At 44.9% G+C, this 25,003-nt stretch overlaps 2 protein-coding genes across 2 annotated transcripts in view; one reads left to right on the forward strand and one right to left on the reverse strand.

Annotated features, from left to right (window-relative positions):
- The window catches only part of LOC140690088 (phosphatidylinositol 3,4,5-trisphosphate-dependent Rac exchanger 1 protein-like), an 85,624-nt gene that overhangs the window by 17,793 nt on the left and 42,828 nt on the right, over window positions 1-25,003 (reverse strand). The window lies entirely within an intron of this gene.
- Window positions 1,815-24,931, forward strand: LOC140690073 (rho GTPase-activating protein 20-like). The gene is made up of 14 exons (XM_072951591.1): window positions 1,815-2,074; window positions 3,138-3,305; window positions 7,175-7,321; window positions 9,686-9,727; window positions 10,330-10,414; window positions 11,481-11,558; window positions 13,209-13,275; window positions 15,594-15,782; window positions 16,856-17,013; window positions 18,369-18,530; window positions 21,479-21,588; window positions 22,106-22,295; window positions 23,476-23,572; window positions 24,663-24,931. The coding sequence occupies exons 1-14, from the start codon at window positions 1,857-1,859 to the stop codon at window positions 24,815-24,817; spliced, it is 1,866 nt and encodes a 621-aa protein (XP_072807692.1). The 5' UTR covers window positions 1,815-1,856; the 3' UTR covers window positions 24,818-24,931.

Here is a 25,003-nt window from a genome sequence, read left to right on the forward strand (position 1 = left end):
CACCTACTTTTCAGACTTATTTCACTTTCTAGGAAACTCTTGCATGTCTCTGAAATGTCATAAGCTCAAATCCTATCCCTTCGACATGGAAATATGACACCATCCTGCCCAACACACGAACTTCACTTTCTCTCCTTTCTTTTCCTCTCTCTCCTCCTGCCTTTCGCATCCTCTCCAAATAATTCAAAACTACCTTTTAAAATTCATTTCAAATGAGCTTTTCAAATAACCCTTCCTTGCCAGACCGCTCCACAATCAAACACAGGTGTCCCTCTTTTAATTACTCATCTCACCACTTTTCGTCATACCCAAGAGTCTCGTGTTAACACATTTATTGGTGGGAATCTGTTTAATTTCTGCCTCCACCATGCAAATCTAGGCTTTCTGAGAGAACTGAGTCTGAGTCCATTTGCTCCCTGCTCTCCAAACCTAACCAGGTGTCTTTCTTTAATTACACGCTCAAACCCTCTGCTGAATGAATAAAATTAAAGACAGACTATTTCAGAGTATCCCTTTTTTCCTTCCTCCGTGGCAGAAATTTATTTCATTCACTTACTCAATAAAATGTTTTGAATTCCTCCAATGTGTCAAGGCCTGTGAGAATTAAATGATAAATAAGAGAGACTCTTTCCTCAAGGTCCTTCGAAGTTACTGGGGGATAAAACGTATGTATTCAGGTAACCATTACGAGCCGACGAAAGGAACCACACACTTTTTTGCTACTATGGTTGAATTTCAGTCCTCTGCAGTTGTCAATGTGCCTGCTCCTGTGGGAAGATGTTAGGTGAACTCCTGAGTCAACTGGATTTGAAGCCTTTGGTTCTATCACGGCGGTCTTGCTTGACAGCGTCTAAACCATCTGGGCAGCAGCCTCCTCATCTGCGCCCTGGTCAGTTTTCTACTGGAGAGAGAATCCTGTCTCTACATACAAAGTCTGTAGCAGGTTACTACAGGTCTCACAGCAATGAAGACACACAGATGGCAAATAAGCACAAAAGGATACTGAGCATCACTAACCATGAGGGAAACGCAAATTAAACCCACAGTGAGATGGCACCACACAGCTATCAGATGCCTAAAATAAAAAATGACCCACCTGATGTGTGTGTGCAGGTGGGGAAACTGACCCAGGCATACAGTGCTGGTGAGAATGAGAAACGGTGCCGCCACTTGGGGAAACAACTTCTGACAGTTGCTTAGAACACAAAGCACAGCCACAACAGCTACACCACCACCCAGCATTTGCCCAGGGAAATGAACACTTGCGTTAACACAAACACCTGCACACACACACTGGTTGCAGCTTGGTTTGTAAGACCCCCAAACTGAAGACCGACCCAAACGTCCCTCAACAGTCGGTTCAGCAAACTATGACTCGTCCCTATCATGCACCACTGCTAGGAGTTACAGAGGAACCGACTATTTCTACCCGCCTCAATCCTGACGAATCTCGACTCGTGCTCACTGCAAAAGAGCAAATCCCAAACGGTTATGCACTGTATGATCCCATTGACACAACATTCTAGAAATGCCATAATTAAAGAAATGGGGAACGTATCACAGGTTTCCAGGGACTGAGAGATGGCAGAGTGGGGGGGGGGTGTCTGCGCGGCTGAGAAGGAGTAACAGGAAGGATCCTCGAGGGGATGTTCTGCGTCTTGACTGTATCCATGTTAATATCCTAGTTATGATACTGCAGTAAAACCTAGAGAGATGCTACCATCGGGGAAACTGCGTGAAAGATTATAGGCCCTCTTTGCTATTTCTTATAGCTGCACTGCAATCTACAGTTATCTCAACATGAAGAGGTTGATTTTTAAAAGTCAAAAGATGGAGGCAAAATCAGGGAAACAAGTATGTCAGTTTGTCAGTTACGGCATGAGCCTCAGAACCCTGACATCACAATGGCCAGAACCCTGCCTGCGGCAGAAGCTCAGGCTTCGTCGAGGAGTTCACAGCACTCTGCCAAGTGCTGGAGACACACTCGGTTTCCAGAGCACAGAGCTGAAGACGACAGGATGTTCACCTCAAGCAATGAGCTTGCAGGTGATCATTCAAGGTTTGACTATATGAGGTAATCTTTTCATACACTGTTTTTTCACTGTTACAATTCCATTTACTTACTATATTTCAACTAAAAAGTTGTCCAGGATATAATGTAAGTTGACAATGTTGTGTTAATTTCTGGGGTACAGCATAGCAGTGCGGTCACACACACATGTACAGACACTATTTTTGATCATCAGAGCAGACTGGTGGTCCCAGGAGGGGCTTTGTTTCCTCTAAAAGATACGAACTCCTTTTTACCATCAGCACTGCTTTCATGAAAAGCTACTCGTGTCTGTAAGATTCAGCGCCGCTGAGCACCAGGCACAGGTTTGACGTTCTTGGCTGGGGGTGGGGCTCACTTTCTTGACTTCATGGGAAAGAATTTTCTGTAGATTTATGATAATCACTGGTCTATGTATCAGTTTTCAAGATCATGTTCAATTCAGGTGTTTTACCTCTTATGACCAGAAGCTCTGTTAGCGCTTAGCTGCAGCTCAGCCAAATAACAGCGAAGCACTTCTTCGTATTTAGAAACATTTTAATGAGTCCAGTAACATTTCCGGAACTTTGAGAATGTTTCCCAAATATCTAAATATTGCTTTACAATATAGTTAATTTACCACAATCCTCACTTATTTAAATTTTTGTGTTAAAATGAAACCAAACTGTAATTACTTCTCTGTAATCTTCATATAACTTTATCTGTGTTAGCCCACAAATTATCCTATTTGGGTTTTCCTTGCTTTTGATTAGTTTTTTATCTTCTTGTAATACACTCATCACTTAAGTTTGTTCCTCTTCCTTATAGTTTACCAATCAACTCTGCTCTTTTCTCCTTTTCCCCACCTCAAAGTGTGCCATGCCTTGGCACTTTGTCCCTGATAAACTGTTTTCCATCCACATCAACCCCCTAAGCGACCTCATTTCTTTCAGTTGCTTTCTATAATTTACCAACTCCTGACTGGGAGCTATGAAGCCTTGTTCGGGAGACTGAGGCTAATTTTTAGTGTCCACCTTGACATTTAACATAAACTTCATCAAATACTTGACCAGTGACTAGCTGTTCTGTGGTGTTTGATGTTTTGCAGGGAAAGCCCTTCTATTGAGGTGGACGCCCATGGGGACAACGCGTCACCGTATGAGGGCACCCAACGTGTTGTGATGATGTTCGGCCCAGCCAACCTCCAAACAGGCTGGAGGAAGAAGAAGAGGCAGCTGTTCCTGTACAGGGACAAACTACTGATCTCCAACACCAAGTATGCACATACTATGCTCTCTCGATAATCATCAAGTTGCATGTTCACTACCCCTTACTGTAAAACATGTGGCAGGCAGGGGCTCTCTTGTATGGGGCTTACAGACAGACGATAAATCGGGGAGAAATTACTGACCATTACTACTGCTTTTGATGAAAGGTAGGCAGGATGCCATGTAAAGATGATGAGCCCGTATGACACAGGGGTGTCCAGCAGGACCGCTCCAATTGGCAGCCGTTAAGCTAGACCCACGGGGTGAGCAGCAGCCATCATTCCCAGACAAAGCGCCTGCACCTTGTAGGCTGGGGGAACAGCCTGGACCCTGGAAGGGAGAAGTTCACTGAAGGCCAATGTGACAGGAGCCCACAGCATGGGGCGTATCTGGCAGGATACTGTGTTCAGGGGGTCTAGTCACATGGGGTCCCACAGGCCACAGGAAGGGGTGGAAACACTATGCTGAAGGGCTGTAACCAGCAGTCACCACATCTGGTTTGTATTTGCAAAACTTTCTGCACGTGGGAGGTCTCTCTCCCTCCTCTTAGAAGCCCACCAATCCGATTGCATTAGACTCTTACCTTGATGACCTCATTTAACCTTAATCACACCAGAAAAGCTCTGTCTCCAAATACAGTCTTACTGTGAGTGAGGGCTTCAGTGGATAAAAGGAGGCGCTGGCAGAGATGGGGGAGGTGAAATTCCGTCGGTAGCTGTAACTAGCAGGCCCGAGCGCTGCCACCCTGCACAAGTTCTTATGATTTTTAGCAAACTACCTTCAAGATCATTCCCATAACAAAATTTGAGTATATTCATGACCATTATGCATATGAAGAATTTTGCATATTTTCCAGAAAGAAACAACAGCTAATTATACAGCATCCTGGAACAAGAAACTTCTTTCTTCCCTGCCAGGCCTCACTCCTAGATGGAGTGTTGCGTTATGTCCTGAATCAATCGGCTAAACATAATAACCTGAGTTTACCACCAAGTGTTTCCACTTAGCCTTAAGAAGGGGGGGAACTAAGCTTCCACTCTTCCCCAGCTCACCTGCAGTGCAGCGGGAAACTGAGCCATCCTTGGATTTCTCCCTCAGAAAGCAGCACACACGGAATAGCTGACTAACTGCTACCTTTGTATCTGGTCATAAGAAGTGTATTTCAGTTTGTGTGTAATCATACACGGGGCTTCAGTGTTTCCTTCTTCACTAATGTTTCTCCAGTTGTGGGAGATGCTGAAACTCAGTGAGAATCCTCTTGAGATTTTTGTCATCGTTTTCCTACTACACACATTAGACACTTCTGTTCTCAAGACTTGCCGCCAGATACAGCCTTCACTATCACTTCTGATATTCACTAGAATGCTCAGGAAGTTACTTTCTACCAAACAGTTTAGTTTTTACAACAGGATCTCCATGGTAAATATTAAGATACTAATACTAGTAGACGCCCATGAAGAATTGCAGATGGGGACTGCACAGAGCGCGCCCATCTTTACGCATCATTATCCTCAAATTTAGTTAGTAAAGAACGCAGAGACAATGAAAGACACTTTATTTAACTCTAAAGATGAAGATTACTAAAAACTTAGCAGTGAAAGGACAGAGATACTTACAGGATACTTCACGACCCCAGCTCCCAAGCATCTCAGGGAACACCCCTACCTTAGAAAAGGGGAATCTTCCTAGGACCTTGTAAGTCCCACAGCTCACTGGGGCTCACCCTCTGGTATAAAGGTTAAGGGGGAGGAGAAGGGAGGGGTACCTGTCTTGTCAATACATCGTAATACGGGACACATGATAGAAATGCAAACTTGAGTCCTGTTCACCCTTCTCTTCCTGAGACACTTAACATGAGATTCATCCTCTAACTCCTACTGGGAAAATCTCAGAGTAGGTGACTGGATGTGAAGGAACACAGTCAGGCCCTAGGAGAATCCCCTAGACCAGAAAGCTTTCTTGTGATACATTTTAAGTATTTCCATACTAACATCTGACTTTTTGATACCATGTAACAAGATTTACCATCTCACTCACCAAATCAAAGAACACTGCCATCAGAAAAGCTGGTGGCTCTGCACAAAGAGGACGAAGGAGGTGGAGGCGGAGGTGGGTACTTCAGGGAACTATAGGTCAACAAGCATGGATGCCAAGTGCTTGTCAGAATAGGCTCATGAGTTAGGCTGTCTGGGTTCCAACCCCTTTTTCGTTGCTTTTGGCAATTTACTTAGCCTTCCTGTGAGTTCCCTCACCTATAAAATGGGGCGAATAATGACTATACAGTGTGGTTGTTCGGCAATTAAGTGAAATAACATTTATAAAATATCTAGACCAGTGCTTGCAATATGGTAAGTGCTCAGGGTTACAGGAGAGTCATTTGTGAAGCCATGCTCTGGGTTTCTGGACAACTTCCTGGTTTATGTTCAAGGGAGTGCATAATCGTGGCACCTGATGGAACTAAGGAGAGAATTACTGAAGTAAGTTTTCCCAGGTCAGTATATCTGAAAGTTTCCACATGGTACCTTGAGAGTCTATACACACAGACGCCTACATGAGAAGGGTAATGTGTAACATCTACCAGGTATGTATCTATCAATCCCACCGCCACATAATTCCATCTTGATGATGACTTTAGTCATTGTCTAGAAACATAATTTTATCTGACAGTTGTGTTTCATGCAAATCTTCAAATACGCAGACATAGAGTAAAACTGATGAAACAGAATGTAGCAAAAGACCATCTTGTATCAGAAGGTGAGTTTCCATCACATTTACACTCATGGTGCCCGAAGCTTTGTATCTACACCTTTCAGGTGGGCTTCCTGAGAAATTATTTTCATTCCATAAATCACACTGAAGAGTTGTAGCTTAACTACATGAATCAGTGGAGTCATAGGAATTCCTGCACATGAGGGGACTCTGAGCTGACTTAAACTTGAGTATTTCTACATGTGGTTCTGAACAGCACGGCTTCTAGAGCACTGGGCCCAAGTTCTCTCGGCATCCTTCACAGGGTGTGGAGCTATGATTAAATCAAATGCTACGCCTACGTGAACGGTACACGTGTGAATTAACCAAAAGATATGGTCATTTGATGTCAGAAGTCAAAGGAGAATAGGCAGAAACAGTCAGAAAGCAGGTTTCCTGGTGACAGTCACCTTCTCACCCCTCAGAGGCACATGAGAAGCATGACCTTCACTTACACAGAAGACGTCCTGGCCACCGGTCTGGGATTGACTGATTCACTGATTTTTAAGATGGGTTTAGTCTGTATGCTAACATTTTTTCAGCTTTAGCTAGAATCTAAGAGAAAATGGTATGGACAAAATCTTAAGGAAGGAAATTTAAAATAACCTATCCTTCAAAAGCTAGGGAATCTTAAACATTAAGGTCAAAAATGTATTCTAAACCCCTTTGTCTCTGTCAAAAAGACTGCATAACTATTTTTACAAATCATGTATCATGTAACTTTGTTCAGTCCCTGCAATACTTTTTGAAGCAAGAAATGAATGAATATTACATTAATTAGAATAATTATAAAAACTAAATATATAATAACAAATACAAGAATAAATGATTTAATGGTTCTCTGATTTCTACAATATAAACCATGGTCCATTCTCAATTCTCAGCATTCAGAAAATGCCTATTTGCTGCCATCAAAGTACTTTCAGAGCCTTCCTCAACCAGCCTCTGCTCAACACACACTGGGCACAGGCCTGCCTAACCACTCCCTGGGCTGTGCACAGAGGGTCATAGGGATGAAGGAGCCATGCTTTGCCTGCAGCAGCAAGAACTAGCATTTCAGCATGAACACAGTGGCTCCATTACGTTTAAGAAACAAACTAACAGAAGTCTTGTGTGGTTATCTTTGCAGGTATAGATGGAACTTTAAAATCAAATACGAAATCCCATTGAACAACGTGTGGATGGGCGATTGCACAAATAAAGCAGGGGAAGCCATCAATGCACCCAAGTCCTTCGTCTTGGGCTGGCCCACGGTCAACTTTGTGGCCACCTTTAAGTAAGACCTATAGCTTGGTCCTGTCTATTACATGAGTTTGGAAGGAAAATATTTTAATTAGATTATATATTCAGTCAGTGACTCACTCTCTGACCTCCCATGATGACACGTGTTATGCCGTACACTGTGCCCCTCAAAAAGGGTTTTAGGTGCAACTGATGGTAAATAGGGGGAACTACTGGAGGACTTTCCTTTAGTTTTGATCCATGGTTTTTCAAGTGGGCTACAGGAGCCCCGTGGGGAGCAGGACCATCACGTGTCCGTGGTGTTCCTGTAAGTGGAAGGAGGATCACGAGGTCAAGTGTCCAGGGCCCTCTCTAATAGCCTGCGCCCGATGCCCAGAGAGCATCTCTGTTTCTAAATCCCCGCAATGTCTTTCTTGACCAAGTACTATCAAGTAGTCCAATTACATTTGAAAAATTGTCTTTACACTCCCAAGTGAATTCCTTTAAAGACAGGATTTAATTATAGAAATAAAATGAATCATCATATATTAGATAGTCCTAATTCCTGTGCACGGACTATCTTCTTTGGTGTCTGTAGACAGGTCACCATCTTCAAACAAAGGTATGATTCCATGGAGTGCAGGTCAGTTTACCAAGACACATTCTTGGTTAGAGTGAGGACGGGGAACGTGGCCATCCTGAGTCAGCACTTCTGCGTTCACGGGGGTCATGCAACTTTCACACGTGCCACCTGCAACAACCACAGCCCAAGTCTCATTCTCCTCGTGCACATCGAGTGTGCATCACACGCACTCAACTCTTCTGTCTTGCCCTCCTCACCCCGTGCTACCAAAATCTCACCTATCATCGTAAAGACAACTACAATGTTACCAGGCTGTTAATGTATTAAATTCAAGACTGCAGCTGTTGACTTAAAGAAAATTCCCAAAGCTTTCTGGGAAGAATCATGTCTTTGTATCATTCTCTACATATTTTCTTTCAATGAATTATTTCTCTAAAGATTAATGCTATTATTTAATACCGTTTCCATGTTGCAAGTGAAAGGAGGCAGTTTCAATTGGGAATATACAAAGGTTTTGATAATGGAATGTCCAACAAACATTTTTTCTAATAAGGGGGGAAATGAAAAAGCCATGTTTACATGTTATACTGGTTATAAAGGCTGCATAAACACACATAAGGCAGTAACACTGCCTGGCACCTAGTGCCTGGCTATTTGCTGTTTTACTCTTCTGCAGACTGGCCCGAGTCATTACAAGCTGTGTTCATGCACATATGCAGGGTGGGGAGATCAGTGGGCATTCTACTTCCCCGATGAACTGGGTCTGATACGGTGATGGCGAAGGCAGGAGCAGTGCTGTTGGCAGGAAAATAAAATGTTGCAGCCCCTTTACAACAGCCACGAGAAATGAACAGATACATCCACACAAAAATTTATACAGAAATGTTCAGAGCAGCATTATCCACAGTAGCCAAAAAAAAAAAAAATTAGAAACGACCTAAGTGTTTACCAACTAAGGAATGGATAAACAAAAGGTGGGGTAGGGGCTGAGGATCGGGGTGGAATCGGGAGTCAGTGCTTAATGGACACAAGAGTTCTTTTGCTATTGAGTGATGAAAACAGTCCAGAACGAGACCGTGGTAATGGCTGCACAACACTGTTGATGTACTGAAGGTCACGAATGGGCAATCTGCCGGTACGTGTAATTTATCACAATAAATAAAAGCCTAGTAGGAGGTAAATCCATGTGGGAATGGATGTTAAAGCGTTTCAGTTTTGGAGATTAAAATGCTGCAGAGACTGTAGCAGAGACAACAGGAATCTCTAATTTAGCAATAGGCAGATTGACCTTCACCAGAGGGTTATAGTCATGAAGCACTCATTTAATGAATTACAATTGGACAGATGCTCTACATATAAAGGAATACAATATGGTAGGGTTTCTTCATAAAAAGATGTGAATGGAACACAAGAGTTCAATTCAAATGCCAATTCTTAAGTAACTCAAATACTGCAGCTCTTTACCTGTAAATAGCACCTCAGCTGAGGGAACACTCTGGGGTATGATTAACCCCTTTTCAGTGTCGGAACTTGAAGCTCAGAGTGGTTAAGTGACTCGCCCACGATGACACAGCTTGCATCATACAGAGCTGCACTTAGGGGTTTACATTTCAAACCAACTGCTCTCCCACTCTAAGACCTACTTCCCATTGCTCTACCACTGCTTATAAAAGAGCAGGGCCCATCACAAGCCCAGTTATGAGGAGGTAACACTGACACATGCAGCCCCATCAGTAACCACAGGACGCTAATATATTTATCTGGAACAGTGTTTAACATGTCAGTACAAGAATTTTATGCGGTTTAATTTCTTTCTCTCAATTTTTAATCTTGCAGTTCTTCAGAAAGAAGGGACAAATGGCGCGCCTTCCTTGAGAGGTATTTTGTCAGGACGCGTATTGCACATCTTTAATCCATGAGAAAAGAGCACAGATCCCTTCCAGGCAGGGCCCCCCCACTCTCCTTCCTCCGCTTGGTGGGAACTGTCAGATGGCCCTCAAACCCCTGGAGCTCTGCACCGGCCGCTCCTGTAACTGACACGCTGTCCCTTACAAGCACGTTCTGCTTCTTTTTGCTCATACTGTTCATCTCTCTTGTTCCCCTTCTCTCCATCCTAATGCTTGGCGCTAACACGATTCTCAATATATACACTCAATTCCCAGAAACGCAGCTTACTTACTGTCCTGAGTGGTTCTCAAAGCAACTGTGCCTTCCTCCCCTGGAACCCAGGAAGGTGCCGGGGGCCCTCTCATCTAGGCAAGAAAAGCTGAGGACTGGCTCTGCTGCCCAAATCTTACATGACAAGGCAACCTGTTCTTTTCTGGGTCACGTCTTATTTTCCTGAAATATTTCTGCATCTTTTCTCCCAGCCCCTGATTTGATTCTGCTGAATCTATCCATACGCTTTTCAAAAATAACAAAGTATACTTAAAGGATTGACTTGAAACAAGCTAAGGGCTAATTCACTGACTCCACTTTAGATACATCGATCTCGCCAAGGAGAAGGAGCAGCCAAAAACCATTCCACTGAAAATCTTTACCGAGGACATCAACAACTGTGCCTCTGTAAGTGCTTTCAGGACCAGTAACTTAAATTCCAGGTTCCTGACTTAGTAAAATGAAAGGGGATAGAGAGACAGAAAGAGAGGACAGGGGAATGGAAGGGAGAAAGGAAGAGAGGGCAGGGGAGGAGGGAGTATTTAGAAAGCACTATGTGGGAACATGGATTTCCCTGGGAAAGTGTGTCCCTGCATATATAAACAGTGGGCCCTAGGCAAGATGAAGCAAGGAGAGCCCACCACAGCAACAGCGCTTCAGCATGGGAAGAACAGTGCCTGTGAAGTGTCCGTACTATGTCTCCAGGTCCTTCTAACAGCAACTACACTGGCTGGTAATAGAGTGATTTTCACAAGCAGGTTTTTCCTATTGGAATTAAACATTGTTTTCTAAATGTACCACCACTTATATAATTGTAGTTTGGGTTGTTTCCAGTTTTTATTTTTCCTGTGATGTAATGTTTGCAAAAATAGCAAACTTGCAGAAAAGTCACAAAAGTGAAAACAATACGCAAAAGATCACCCCAAATACCCTTTACCTACATAAACCTATTTAGCAACGTTTTGCTTGATTTCCTGCTGTCCCCTCTACTACACTCTGTACGTGTATGTGTCTAAGTATTTGAGGATCATAGACACACCATGGCCCAATATCCTTAAACACTTAAGGATATTCTCTCATATACCCAACAGACAGCTCCAAGTTTCAGCAAATTTAACACTGACCACTCATGTCCCCACCGTGTCATTAACTGAACCAGCTGTGATGTGCTGCGGGACAACCCGTGTGCCCTCTTGGAATTCTCAGCTTTCTTTCTAGCTTAAGCTGTTATATTTTGTGACCCACAAATCCTTTCAAAGAAACACCTATTTTACTGGAATGCTGTTTACTAGCTTCGTGTTACAAAAACAAATGAAAGTCAGTTATAATCGGGGGCTGGGCTCTACATGTACTGCACTGTGTCACTGCCTCAATGCAAGCTTTGCCTGTAGAATATAGATCATAATATTACAGTAATTATCTACTCACCTGTTTTAATTTTTAATTTAGAGCAATGTTTCTCATTTTTTAACAGTCTATAACAATAAAAATACTGAATACACACACAGTGAATGATGTCATCAACCTCTCACTGTCAAAGCTGGGAATCACTGTAAGTTACCTGCAAGTTCTTTTTACTTAGAAACCAAATTTTATTTTTGACACGGGTTGTGTGTGTGTGTGTGTGTGTGTGTGTGTGTGTGTGTGTGTGTGTGTGGTGTACCTCCCATCATGAGACAGCGGACTATTACAAACAGGTAAGTCATATTCTGTCCCCCTGAATTTAGAAACTGAAAGCAGCAGAGCTAGATTATCAGCCTGCACAACAGTGTTAGTCTTGTATTCCCGTTAAAATTCTGTGCGAGTTTAAAGTGATAACATAACGAATGCAGGCGGTAACTTTAGAGAACTAATAACACCCTCTTTATTGTGTACATTATATACCAGACAGTACACTATGTCCATGACTCCAGATAGTCCCTACTCTATTGGACTGTTGTTTCTGTATCTTTGTCCCTATACCCCGACTCCTGATTGTCACCTGAGGACTCTATCTTGCTATGATAAATCCTACATGAGCTGTTTTGCTGTAAGTTTGGCATAAGGATCGCTGGCTAGAAGCCACATCCCCTTGAGGCAGGTCCTGCAGAGGAGGCGGCTAATGCCTCTTGTCTGTTGGTAAAGGAGACAAGTTGCGGTAAGACCATGGATCTGGGGACGTGCGTGTACACAGCGCTTTCACCTTGTCTTGCCTTCCAGTCTCTGCTCCTTTATGTTTTGCTATGTCTGCTGTCACTCGTAAAATGTTTTTGGTGAAAGACACGGCTTCATTACAGGATGAAGCTGTGCAAGGGAAAAAAGGCGGGGGGGAGACTGACGTTCAGATGGACAGAACTGAAGGGCGCACCTCTGCTTACATACGATTCTCTGTAAATGGGAAAACATCCTGCTACTGAGACATGACAAGCACAGGACCTGCGACCAGCACTGTTTCACACACGTTCTGCTTTACCTTCCCGTAGAGGACTCTCTACAATAATGCAGAAGCCCTTATGGTTTAACCTTGTGTCCAATGGGATTTCCAGCATTTCTAGGCAGTCATTCTGCTGGGAGAGAGTATTCTCTGCGTCTCACTTGTGCTCTAGGTCAGAGTCCTTGTCTCCTGTCCCCATGGCACGGGGCTGGGCGCCACCAAAGCCACTGGGCAGACATTTCTCTCCCGTCTCCAGCCCTCTTGAGCATTTCCCTCCTTTTGCTCCCAGCTGCTGAGCCGATGCTGCCTTTCAAGTTTGTCTTGCTCAAGAACAGTCTTGGCAGAGTACATGGCTCTGGACGACATGCTAGTCTGGGCAGGGGTGTTTAAAGGAAAAGCTAACATTCTCTAAGGAGTCTGGAGACAGTAAAAGGGAGGACTCTTGAGATTAGACTTTCCGTTCATAGTGGAGGGGCATTCCTGTGATTTTTTATGTCATGGACAGCCCACAAAGGAAAGGGCTGTTTGCACTGTGGTTCCACAGATCCTCGGCCTTTATCAAAAGAGACAAAAATCTCACATGGACTACTGGAGGCTGCAAGAAGGACCAGGAGTTAGTACTTGGTATCAGGACTGTTAACTCAAAAACTGTTTCACCCCCCTGGATGAAATACCATTTCTACAGCCCAAATTCTTCCTTTTTGGAAATATAACGAATGCTAAAGAAATGTGTTCAAGTACCTACTGGGAAAGATCTGCAGTGACACATAGTTCTTTTCTGTTCCCAAGGGCTCTGAGAAAGACTACCAGCTGGGGGTGACTGCTGGCAAGAAAAACACCTCATACCCACTCATTGGTAAGTGTCAGGGGAAACCTAAGGTGGGCTGATTGCATAAAAAACTGTAACCCTCAAGTCTCAACGTGACAGTCAGTCAGAAGCTTAAATACCCTCAACAATGAAACTCTCATGCAACACTCACTCATACATTTATTCAATGACCCCAGGCACTTGCTCTACGGCATGGATAACATCTCTTCTTTCTCCAGCTTATAGTCTAGTTGGGGACAGAAAGTGAATTTTTCTCCACTACTTTTTTTACTTGACAAACACAGCTACCTCGAAAACCTTTATTAATTTACTTACTCATTTCCTTCCTTCATTACATAGGCATGAAAACAACACAAATCAGAGTATCTTTTCCTCACACGTTATTTTCCATATTCCAGTGTTCAAGTTCTCTCTTCCACTTCCTAACCACTAAGTAGCCTCTATTTTACAAGAATCTTCTAAGATCCAGCTGTGCCTATGGATCCAGTATTTAGTGAGTATCTCCTTCATGCCCAAAACTTTTCTCACCATCAGAGAAGAAAAACTGACATAATCACACTCAGACGCTTCAAGTCTTCGAGGCCTGAAGCACCTGCACTTGGCTGTTTCCCCAGCTGACTTCACCAGCACTGCCCTTGAGCTTTTCAATAAATAGATCACACTTCTCCTAAAACAGTTACTAGAGCAAATGAGCTGACATAATGACACCTCTCCATGGATCAGGAAGTCTGTGCAGGGTGGTCCGTGAAAATAGAGGGATTAAAACAAGGGGAAGGACAGGGTCTGCAGCAGACCCTGCAATACAGTCAGGGGAACCGTGACTTCTGCTACAAAACCTAGGGCACCCCATCTTACAGGCAGTATCTTTCTTTCTTTCTTTCTTTTAAATCTATTAAAAAATCCTACGGGGCTATTACTCTCTTTCTAGCGATCTCAAGTACACTTTCAAATGATCTGGAAACTCCAAACAACCAAGCTTTTCCTATGAAATGTACATTCCTAGTCTTAGAATATATGGGGTCACCAATACACAGCTGAGAACTCAAGCCCCCTCAACTATACATGATTCTTTTTAATGTCGACATCTTTGTAAATGTTAGTCAGCAATAAAGTGAAAAAAAACTGAATACTTAGGTATATTTAAATAAAAGGCATTAATCACATACAATCAACATATGTGACAACTTGTAGCCTGAGGATGGCTTCACACAGCACGGCTGCTCTAAGAATCCCTAAGAGCCTGTCACTCATGATGACACCTGAGCAGTCGCTCCGCGGGCAGTTTTCACACACTCCGAATTCTCAATCCTGGTCAGTTGCTTGTATTTTATTGATGTCATGGAAGCTTCCTTTGTACTAAAACTTGCAAGTCACTATGATTTTTGTTCTGAACAGAGCACCGAACTTGCATCTGCACCACATGAAAAGCAAAGGCAAGAGCTCCCCAAGTTACATTCAACAATAAGTCTGAACTCGAAGACAAGGAACATTCATTCTATTCTTTAAAAATGAAATCCACATCAATGCACAGGGGCCTTGAGGATTCCATGGAGCCAAAGATACTAAAGCACAAACGAGCAAAACCAATCACTTGGCAACTCCCAGTGACTTCCTGCCAAGTTTTCCATTCTGTAAACACTGATCTGCACTTGGCTTCTGAGTTTCCAACAACCTGCAGCGTCATGTCTAATCCTTCCCCGGCAGGGCCCCCTGAGGGGAAGGCAGCAGTGGGAGAGAACCTCAGAGACAAACCTCCCTGCTGCTGCTGAGCAGCTCTGGCTACTGAGCTGACAAAATGAATAACCTGTTTGTTGAGTTGACGTGCGTGAGGCGACAGAGAGCATAGCAATTCCTCACACACACAGCCCCATTCTGTAAAGAACATTAAGCACCAATTGTTACTAAGGAATTACTTTGGCCCTTATGAGTCTAAGTGGGGTCAAGTGGTTGAAAGGAGGGATCTGAGCCCAGTAACTTGCCTGAGACATACAGACCTAGTGCGCCTGTCAAGGCAGAAACTAGGAGGCCAGCAGCACCCTCAGAGGGACACACAGGGGAAGTCAACGCTGTGTGACGCACTGACACAGCTACACATTCAAGCCAAGCACCGTGTCTGAGAACAGCTTTCTCTTTCCTTCTCAAACTCTTGCTTGGGCACCTGGCTTTTGCAGGGGGTCCTTCAGGTCACCCCACTTCATGCTCATTCAGGAGGCACAGACTTCTTTGCCCAGAGCCCCTAGGAGAACGGCAGCCACATCAGTGTGGTGCCCACGCTCATGGTAAGGTGGGTCTGATCACACCCATCGCCAGCAGCCTGAATCCATATTTACTTTATCTCCACACAGGCCACGAACACCCATTTGGCATTAAAACCAGCCACCTTCCAGCTACTGCGCTCCTGCCACAGGGACCAGAGGACTCCGCCTCACCTTCTGCCCTCCTGGAGGCCATCCTCTTGGAGAAGAGGTCCCCAGACACCCAAGGCCAGTTCGTCCTTAAGCCCAGGCACCCAGCCAGGAGCCAGCAGGGGAGAGGTGAGCCCCTTCCCTCCCTCAGGTGTCTTCTCTCGGCTCACGTCTCTGCTCCTGAAACCAGACTCATGCAGAGCTGCTTCTCCATGTGGGGGTGCAGGGATAGTATACGGGGGCACCCAGTACCCACCCAAGCTCAAGCTCAGAGAAACCCTAAATGTCTGAAACCAAGACCCAACTCATGACTAGAAAGGTTCAGTTTTTGATTCTTTTCACTCCTCCAGGCCGACTGCCCTTCTCTGTGTCTCCCTGGAGCTCTTCCTACATAAAATTGTGTGTGTTCATTACTGTGTGTCTTAATAACACATGAGCTTTTTCCAGCCTGGGAACACATCGTACTTGTCCCAGTGTTTGGTCCAGCATCTCAGACCCTCACGGGAGGTGGTCAGATGACTGTAGGACTTAGACGCAGCTGCAATGGAAGAATTCCAGTGGTGCAAAGTTATGGAGTTGAACTGGATTCCGTTATGGCCTTAGGCTGAAGTGGCCTTGAGGATTCTAGGGCCAGGCAGCTTGTGTCACGAAAGGCAGATCCTTTCGATGGGAGGAGGTTGACCGTCATTGGCTACTCAGAAAGCCAAACAGAAAATCTCAGAGTGGGAGGAAACCTCTTACAAAAGTAGGTGATTACCACACTCTGCTTCTTAGGGAATATCAAACTTTTTAGCGTTTACAGTGACATCTGACACTAGAATTTGCTGACAATACTTGTCAGGAACCTTGTGAACCTTGTGTAACTACAGCTTAAGTGACCCCCCACGACGCAGGGCAGAGGCAGGAGAGAGCGCTGTAAAGGGAAGCGCTGTCACTGGGACAGTCACCCCGGAGACTGATCAAGCCTCTCGGCTTCACTAGCAGTCTGCAGGGCCTGGGGAAGGAGGACACATGCACACCACAAGAAGCCAAGTAGCCAATGTCAGCATGCAGGAAATTCTGTACAAGGGACTCAGTTTCTCTCACTTCTAGCTGTGACAAGAAAGGTGCTGTAACATGGAAATAGTGGGAATAAGGTTAAGTGAATTAAACTATTACTACTAATAATCTCTCTTCTTCATTACATTCACTTCGCGAAACAGCTAAGAGAACTTATGTCACCAACTGGGCCTTTTGGCGGCGCCCCCGCCCTCGCCAGGACAACCAGGGCCCACCTCCACCATCTGCAAAGCGAGGACAGCTTTTTGGAGCTCCACTGGGGGACGTGTGTGTGGACGACAAGCTGCCCGCCCCAGTTCTGGTGGGTCTCCTTTTGATCTTCTGTAGCCCTCCTGACAAAGGGAGCACTCACAGGTCACGTGTTCTCATCCAAACTCATCACCAAGTGGAGCATTCTTTAGACAGCCCCTGCCTTTGGCTGAGAAGGTTTCTTCATATTATGTCAGAGAATAAAATCTGATGTCAATACCGCAGAGTCAGAAAGCACATACAGCAGTAAAAATTGCTCTTGTTCATTCCACTGGTTTCAGCAAAGACCTACATCCACTTGCTCAGACTCATTACAACGGGCTCTGCGGGTATGAAATGCTGCGAGTCCCCGTCACCCTCATCATCCCTCTTCGTCTCCTTCCTTGAACTGCACACTAGTCTCAAGTCTCCTCCATCTGAGTCTACTCAATCTTACAGCTCAGCTCTCACATACATTTGATTTGTAACACGAGGGTTAAAGTATACAAAGACTCATTCTTTGGCAAATATGAATTGCTTAATCTTGACAGGGTGTCAAGTGAAAGTCACACAGTCTGGTCTGTGTTCTGTTCAATTTGTATACCAAAATGTCAGCATTAACATTTATTCACCATCCAGTGTTTCTCAGAGCACTACACTAGATGTCAGAAATTTTATGCTAGATATGAAGAAATGTATCATACTAGTTACATGTTACCGCTTATCCCAGTCCTTGCATCTTTCACAGCAAATTTAGAGTAGCTGTGATGATCACCATCCTCAAAAAGGAAGAACAAAAAGGCCTCAGTAAACTATGTGCTGTGCCCAAGGTCACATAAACAGCATATAACAGATTCCAGGTTCCTTGGATTCCCTGACTCCAGCACCTGTCACCTGTCTGTGCTGCAGGCCACACAGCAAAAGGACAGGAAAGACTGATGAGCAGGGGATGCACCCAGAGGGGAGGAGAGGGGTTTCAGCCCAATTTCAAAGAGGCGAGGAATACAGAAAGCAGAATTGGGGTACACGGTCACCAAAAGGGGTACAAACACACAGAAAATGAATGAGGCAAAGATGTCCATACTTGGGCAAGAGCATCTGTATCAGGGAAGAATGAGACAGGACTGGAAAGGAGAGGGTGACTCTACAAAGGCCTCAAAGCAGAGATGTCTGACTTCACAGTGTACATTCACTGAAAAGGAAAATCTGATTAAACAAGCGTTTAAAATGTTTCAGCGTATGAATGTTAAATGGATTGCTGGGTAGAAAATACATGTAGAGACACTGAAAAAAAATTCTAAATTGGCTTTAGTCCCTCCAGCTCCAGCACTGGGCCCTCACACACCACCAGTCTCTCCAATAGAGGAGAAGCGTGTGCTCTGGGCTGGGAGATAGGAAATGCCATATGTTTTCTTTTCCTTCCTTTAGGAGATGCTTTCCACTCTCAGTCAGAAAGGGCCACTCACAAAGCGCATTTTCCTCAAAAATGCCAGTAAAACATCCTGCAGGGCCCTGAAGCAGAGGCTGGATTCCGGGGACACAGTAAACATGGAGGATGAGTCCATCCTGGTGCTGGCATCCGTCTTAAAGGTAGGGAAACGTCTAGCATTATCCACACACACAGTGACTCTGAAACTCTAGGAGGCATCCTTCATCATGACTGCCCAAGAGCAACAGGCATCCTAGATGAAGGATCTGAGAAACTGGAGAACACCACACAAAGTCAAAATTTAAGGAAACTACTCTGGGTGTTAGCAGCCCCATGCTAGATATACTTTCCTTTTTCATCACAACCCTCTCCCCATCTTCACTCCTGAACAATCCATGCAAATACAAAACTAAGTAACAAATGGAAAAGCACACACCTGTATAGAATGTCCCAAAACAAGCTTTCCGCCTTTGAGGACTCCCTTACCGCCTTCCTAATGAAGCCGAACTTTCCAAAAAAAATTCACAGTAAGCTTTTGGAAATATTTATACAAGTTTATCAGGTAAGTAAACATCTACTTTACAATAAATCAAAACATGCTCAGAAAGGCCACTGAAATCTGTCCTCCCTTCCGCCGTCTGCTAATGCACTTACTTTAAAGCTAGTGCAGGGAGCACGGCTCCGTGTGTGCCTCCTGTCACCTCCTTTCCCGCCTTTGGCTTCCCTTGTTCATGTCTGTTATGTTTCTCACCCACCACCCGTGGCTAGACTTCCATGGTAAGCAGCTCCTACCACAAGCCTCATTTCATAAATCTGCCTTTTGAAGTGGGTGCAGCAGTCAAAATTAGTTTCAAGCTCTCAAAATGCAAAGAATTTATAGAAGAAATACATTGATTTTGAAATTATACACCTAAGTCAGGTATCCAGCTACATTTCTACAAAGGGACTCACAGAACAGAAAAAGGATTTAATGAATCCATCTTGGTATTTATTATCAGTTCTGAACGAAAGTATATTAATGTAGTAATGACTACAAACAGGTTATGAAAATTATCTTAGAAATGCCATTACATTTGGTCTTTCCTTGTCTCCTATTAATGTTGGATCATAATTTGATTGTGGGATAAATAGCAACAGTTCAGAAATGACTTCGAATTGACCCCTACCACACTCGCACCATAGCACTACACACTAGCTATGCAAATGCAAGATGAGTGTTGCCGTATCTCAGTGCACATGGAATTAATCCCATCATCTAGGAAGAGTGAGGCTCTCATCTATTTTCCATTGTAAGCAAAGACTAGCACGAGGCTGGCTTCTCGTTGGTACATGTCTTAGACCCTCCTAACGCTCTTGCTTCCTAAAGTTGACTGCTCTTAATGGGGAATCAGACTTTGCAAACTTGACGGTGATAATACCATGTGTCAAGTAACCAGAGAGTTGGTCTAAACCAGAAATGAGTGTCTATCAGCACCACACTGAGTTTGCCATTAAACTGTCTGTAGACAGAGGTCCCACAGCAACACCCTCGGCAGATTCTGCTTGAGTCGTGTTCAGGCTTCACGCACGCAGCCTCACCCGTGGCATCCACAGCACAGGGTCCAGGAAGGAGGAGACACGTGCCCCCAGTGCAGGGAGTCTGTGCACATGAGGCACAGGCCCTGCTGTCCCTTCCAGACTCCTGCAACCAGCCACAGCTGGAGAGCTTCCTCCCTCCAAATACACTGGGGTCACTCCAAAGGGAACACGGAGAAAAGCCCTAATGGCAAGAGCAGGTGCCGCACACCAAGCACACACTACAGGATGAGTGGACAGAGACCTTGTCCCCTGCCGTCGCTGCTCCGTCGGCAGTGCTCAGGAGAGAGGCTGGCACACACAGCAGCTCCGTAAGGACTGGAGCAGGAGAACGCCGACCGCGCTGCAGGCGCCACAGTTGCCCAGAGGCACTTTCTGGACAAGCTCCTACCAAGAGAAGCCTCGGGCTGTGGAGCGAGGCCCGTGCGAGCACGGTGTGCCTGTCGAACCACCACGGTGATGCAGAAACTCCCCCAGTCTGGCACAAAACATGGCAACTTCAGGGGTGGGGAGGGTGCAGCTCAGCGGAAGAGCGCATGCTTACCACGCACGAGGTCCTGGGTTCACTCCCCAGAATCTCCATCAATACATACACAAAACAACGCAATTACCACCTTGCTCACATGGGGAAAACAATGACTGCTTCATAAACTTTAATAGGCCCATTTCTGTGACATAAAGGCTTCCACAACAAAAACTGACCTATTGTCTCTGACTATACTTTAATTAAAGAAAAAAATGTCTTCACCAGCCCTCTAAACTGACACATTTTCCAGGCCCCCACGTAGGAAGCTGACATTTGCGTACCTCTGGCCCTGACACTCAGAGGCCTGAAGTTCCAATGTATCGAAATTTTAAGTGTCCTATTTGGGAGGGTATGTTCCATTCAAGGAGCTGGAAGGGGGAACATGTAGGTACCACCCACTGGGGATTTTGATATGTTTTTAGCACCTGCTGCTTAAAAGGCTGCAAACTGAACTTTCACACGGTTTAAAAAAGAAGACTGACGCTATGATGAGTAGCTTTTCCCCACCAAGCAGGCACACCTCACGTCAGAAAGCCCAGCTCTCTTGTAATATGTGTGCAAGAGTGTGAGGGGTGTGTGTTCTACATCAGAACCTCTCTTCCTTGAATTAAGAGCAAGCGCTGCGTGAAGTAAACAAGTAACATGGGCGAGCGCGTTGCTTCTCAGACGCTCACAGGATGTGGGGTGGGTGAGCACCAGACAGGGCCAGCTGGGCCTGGTGTTGACGTGGACACAGGGAGCAAAGCCCAGCTGGTGGACGGGGGCTCTCACCACTCTCACTGCCGTCCAGACTCTGCTGTGATGCTTCTAATTTTAGATGGAGAGAGTCCAAGCCCCTCCTTCTGGGTGTGCGAGTGTGTAGTCAGAGTCCAGCTCTGCCTGGGTCACAAACTGGCAGTTGTGAACAAAGTGAGGCCTGAACAGGATTTTTCAACTTAATGTTTTCTTTGTTATTTCTCCAATATGTATTTATCATAAATAATATATGTGTTTTTTAATCTGCGGAAGGATTTCCTTCAGAACATCGAAGGCGGTATTTTCACAGCAAGTCTGCTCGACAAATGGCTCAGAATCCTTGATGACGGAAAACCAGAGGAAAAAATAACTGCAACCAGGAGGTAATGACGGTCACACCCCAAAAACACAACCAACACCCTCTTAGGAAAATATCAGCTCATAGTTCACAGCTCTGTCTACTAAACTCATGACCAGTGTTCAAAGGGCTGCATTTGCTACCCACAGGAGGCACTTGAAAAACAGATGCAGGCATTATAACCATTACTGAATTCTTGTTTTCATCCTAATCTTATTAATGTGGATTCCAGACTAGCTACCACCTGCTGAAGACACGGAACGGCTGCAGATGAAATCCACTGGTCAAAACAGAGACGCTAGAGAACCAATCTGCCAGTGTAACGATCTTAACTTTTCAAACACTTAATCAACCACAGAAGTTAGGATCTGGTCCAGAAATTGAAATCAATGCAACATTTTTGTATGCATTCATGCTTAGAACTCAGCGAGAGAGGACTGTGTGCACGGTTCACAAAGACGTACCCGGTTCTCTGTCTCTGTATTTCCACTTCCTAAGCAAAATGACATGTTTTGTTTAAAAGTGCATTTTTCTGTCTGTAGACTTTTGGACAAGCTGCCAAAGGCCAACGCTGACCTCCTGAGACATCTTTTCGGAGCACTCCACAACATCGAGCACCACTCCGCCTTCAATCACATGACATCATATACCTTAGCACAGTGCATCGCCCCAAGCCTTCTGGGTCCATCTAATGCCACCAGCTCACACTTGCAAGAGGACTTGACAAAAATGGTGAGGAGACCTCTCATTTTCATGTCTTGTGGGGCACGGTCCCCACTTTGAACCTCAAACATGAGATACTAACCGTGATGTACCAGATTGTTAAAGTGCACATTTTAAAAACGTTCCCCTGGAGGGGCAGAGTCACTGACCTGGTGGGGTGTGGGGATGTGGTGGGTTGTTACGTGGGAAACTGAGAGCAGTGGAGGCAGTTCTCCTTTCCCATCCAGGAGACGCAACCACAGAGTGATAAGAGTAGGATGATGGGACAGAACAGAACCTGAGCTTTGGGGTCTGGCAGCCGAAGCTCAACTCTCAGCCTAATCACTGAGGGAGTGTGAACTACGGCGAAGGTTCCATCGTTTCATCATCACAGAATGACACCACCACCCAGCTCCTCTGGTCACTGCTGGCACATCGCGGTGGCTTGGGCAAGATGAGCACCCACGGCTCCACACACGCTGGCCTTCCTCTGCCAGCTGTGGTCCTTCACAAGGACACTAGACTCCTATTTCACCCCCACTGCAGGCTGAGGGGACTAGTAAAACATTCCAGAACATCCGAACAGAGCCACAACAGGCCGAATCAGATCACAGCTCTGCCCCAAGCTAAACCCGACAACCAGCACGACACGAGGCAGTGGAGACAGACACGTCTCCTCTCCAGCTGCTTCCTTCCTTCCCAAGAAAAATCACACAAATCTCTGCTTCTGAACTCTCACATATTTCCTCACTTAAGAAGTAAATTTCTCAAGTTTCTGTCTATTGGATGCTTTATTAATTTTCGTAAGATGTTTGTCAACTTATCTCAATAAAACTGGAGAAAATGAAACAATAATGAACAAATGAAATTTAGTAAGACAATACACAGATTCACCTCAAGCATCCTTCATGGGTCACTTGAAAACTGTCCTAGTTTTAAAGATGTAACCGTCGTTACAAAAATGTTCGCTATTGAACGAGGCCACAAATTCTAACTTTAACCCTCTGATTAAGAGTTTTAAAATCTGTACCCAAAGTACTCTTGAAAGTATCACTATTTCTTATAGAAAACTGATTTGTAGACTCATTTTTCAATCAACTCTGGATTTTTCTCAGAATTCTCTTAGTTTTTAGCTCCACGAGTTAGGTGTGAACTGACGTTATAACGATGCCGTATGGAAAACACCCCGTTTCGCCCTCATGTGTTTCAGGTTTCTCTGGTCCAGTTCCTCCTCGAGAACCGCCTCCAGCTCTGGGGAGAAGACACCCCTCCCCTCTGGGGAGGGCGCACAGCCACTCCTGACGAAGGTGACGTCACTAGTACCAGGGAGGAGGCTGCAGGGTGTGGGAAGCATGTGACTGACTTTGGGGAGAAAGGCAGCAAGGTTGCCAGGGCTCATGGGAGACACTCAGTGCTGTTCTGGAGCCCAAATCACATCCAAGAGCAGTGATTTCCACCTGCTTCAGGTCAGGGCGGCTTTCACACCGTCATGAGACCATACATAGGATAAGGCAGGCCTGACAGCAGAAGCTGCTAGTACAGCACTAGGAGACATCAGGGTATAATACGGTGTTTGGAAAGTTTTCCAAACAAAACTTTAAATGGGCCTCACATATATGAGATGTGCTCAGGCTGAAACTAGAGTGAGGGGCCCAGAGCACTGCCTTGTTTACTCCCCACCCCCTTTTTCCCTGCTTAATGGCACATGAGGTACCACAGGTTCCAGTGCCTCTGAAACAGGTTGACAAGAACCTGCACCAGACAGAAACAAAGGACTTGGTTTGATGTGAAACCACCTTTGCAGACTGTCAGCTCCTGGGCTCCTGTTCACCAGCTGTGTTACCTCTGGCCAGCTATTTTAGCTCACTTTCAGTTCCTTCATCTTTAAAATGTGAATAAAAACAACATCTAAATTTTAAGATTATTGTCAAGATTAATCATGGATGGAAACTAAATTTGTAAAAAAGCAACTACTAAGGCCAGGAGAAGTTCCTCTGAGAACCCTGAGCTAGGACGGTCTGAGCCCAAGGCACCACAGCTAACTGGCCCCTGCCCATTTCATGAATGAGGTTAGACTCAGCACCTGGGGACATGAATCATGAGACTCTTTGAATTTGGGGGGGCAGGTAATTAGGTTGGTTTGTCTGTTTGTTTGTTTTTTATGTTAATGGTGGTACTGGGGCTTGAACCCAGGACCTCATGGGCAGTAAGCACGCACTGAACCACGGAGCTATAAGCCTCTCCCAACCCCTTTGCAGTTTTGACAGTTTTTGGTTTTATGACATTCATCTCACTGCTTTGAGCAAATCTTTAGGAAAATCTATTTAATCAGGAATTTAGTTGAGTCTAGTACCTGAGAATGCTCTTTACTAAGATAACTGTTTTTGAATTCATCAGTGACAACAGGACGCCTGGAATCAACACGAATGATGGTGGCAGTCATTTACACAAACCCACAAGGGCAGTATGAGGCCAAGTGCCCATCCACCACAGGTCGACGCACTTGTCTGTCCACGATTTTTGAAGTCCCAGAAGAACAGGAGTGGCCATAATCTCATGCGACCCTTCCTGTGCTCTATCTTTATTCCTCACATACTGTTTCACTTTTCTTCCTCCTCTATTCTGCATGTTTATGTTCATTTAATAAAAATGGGTTAGAGAACCACTTTAGTTGCATATGGCCCTTATTAACACCTTGGTGGAGGCTCATCTGGGGAGTCTGTGTCTCAACTAAGGTC

The sequence above is a fragment of the Vicugna pacos genome, chromosome 28, assembly GCF_048564905.1.
Source record: "Vicugna pacos chromosome 28, VicPac4, whole genome shotgun sequence".
Taxonomy (NCBI): Eukaryota; Metazoa; Chordata; class Mammalia; order Artiodactyla; family Camelidae; genus Vicugna; species Vicugna pacos.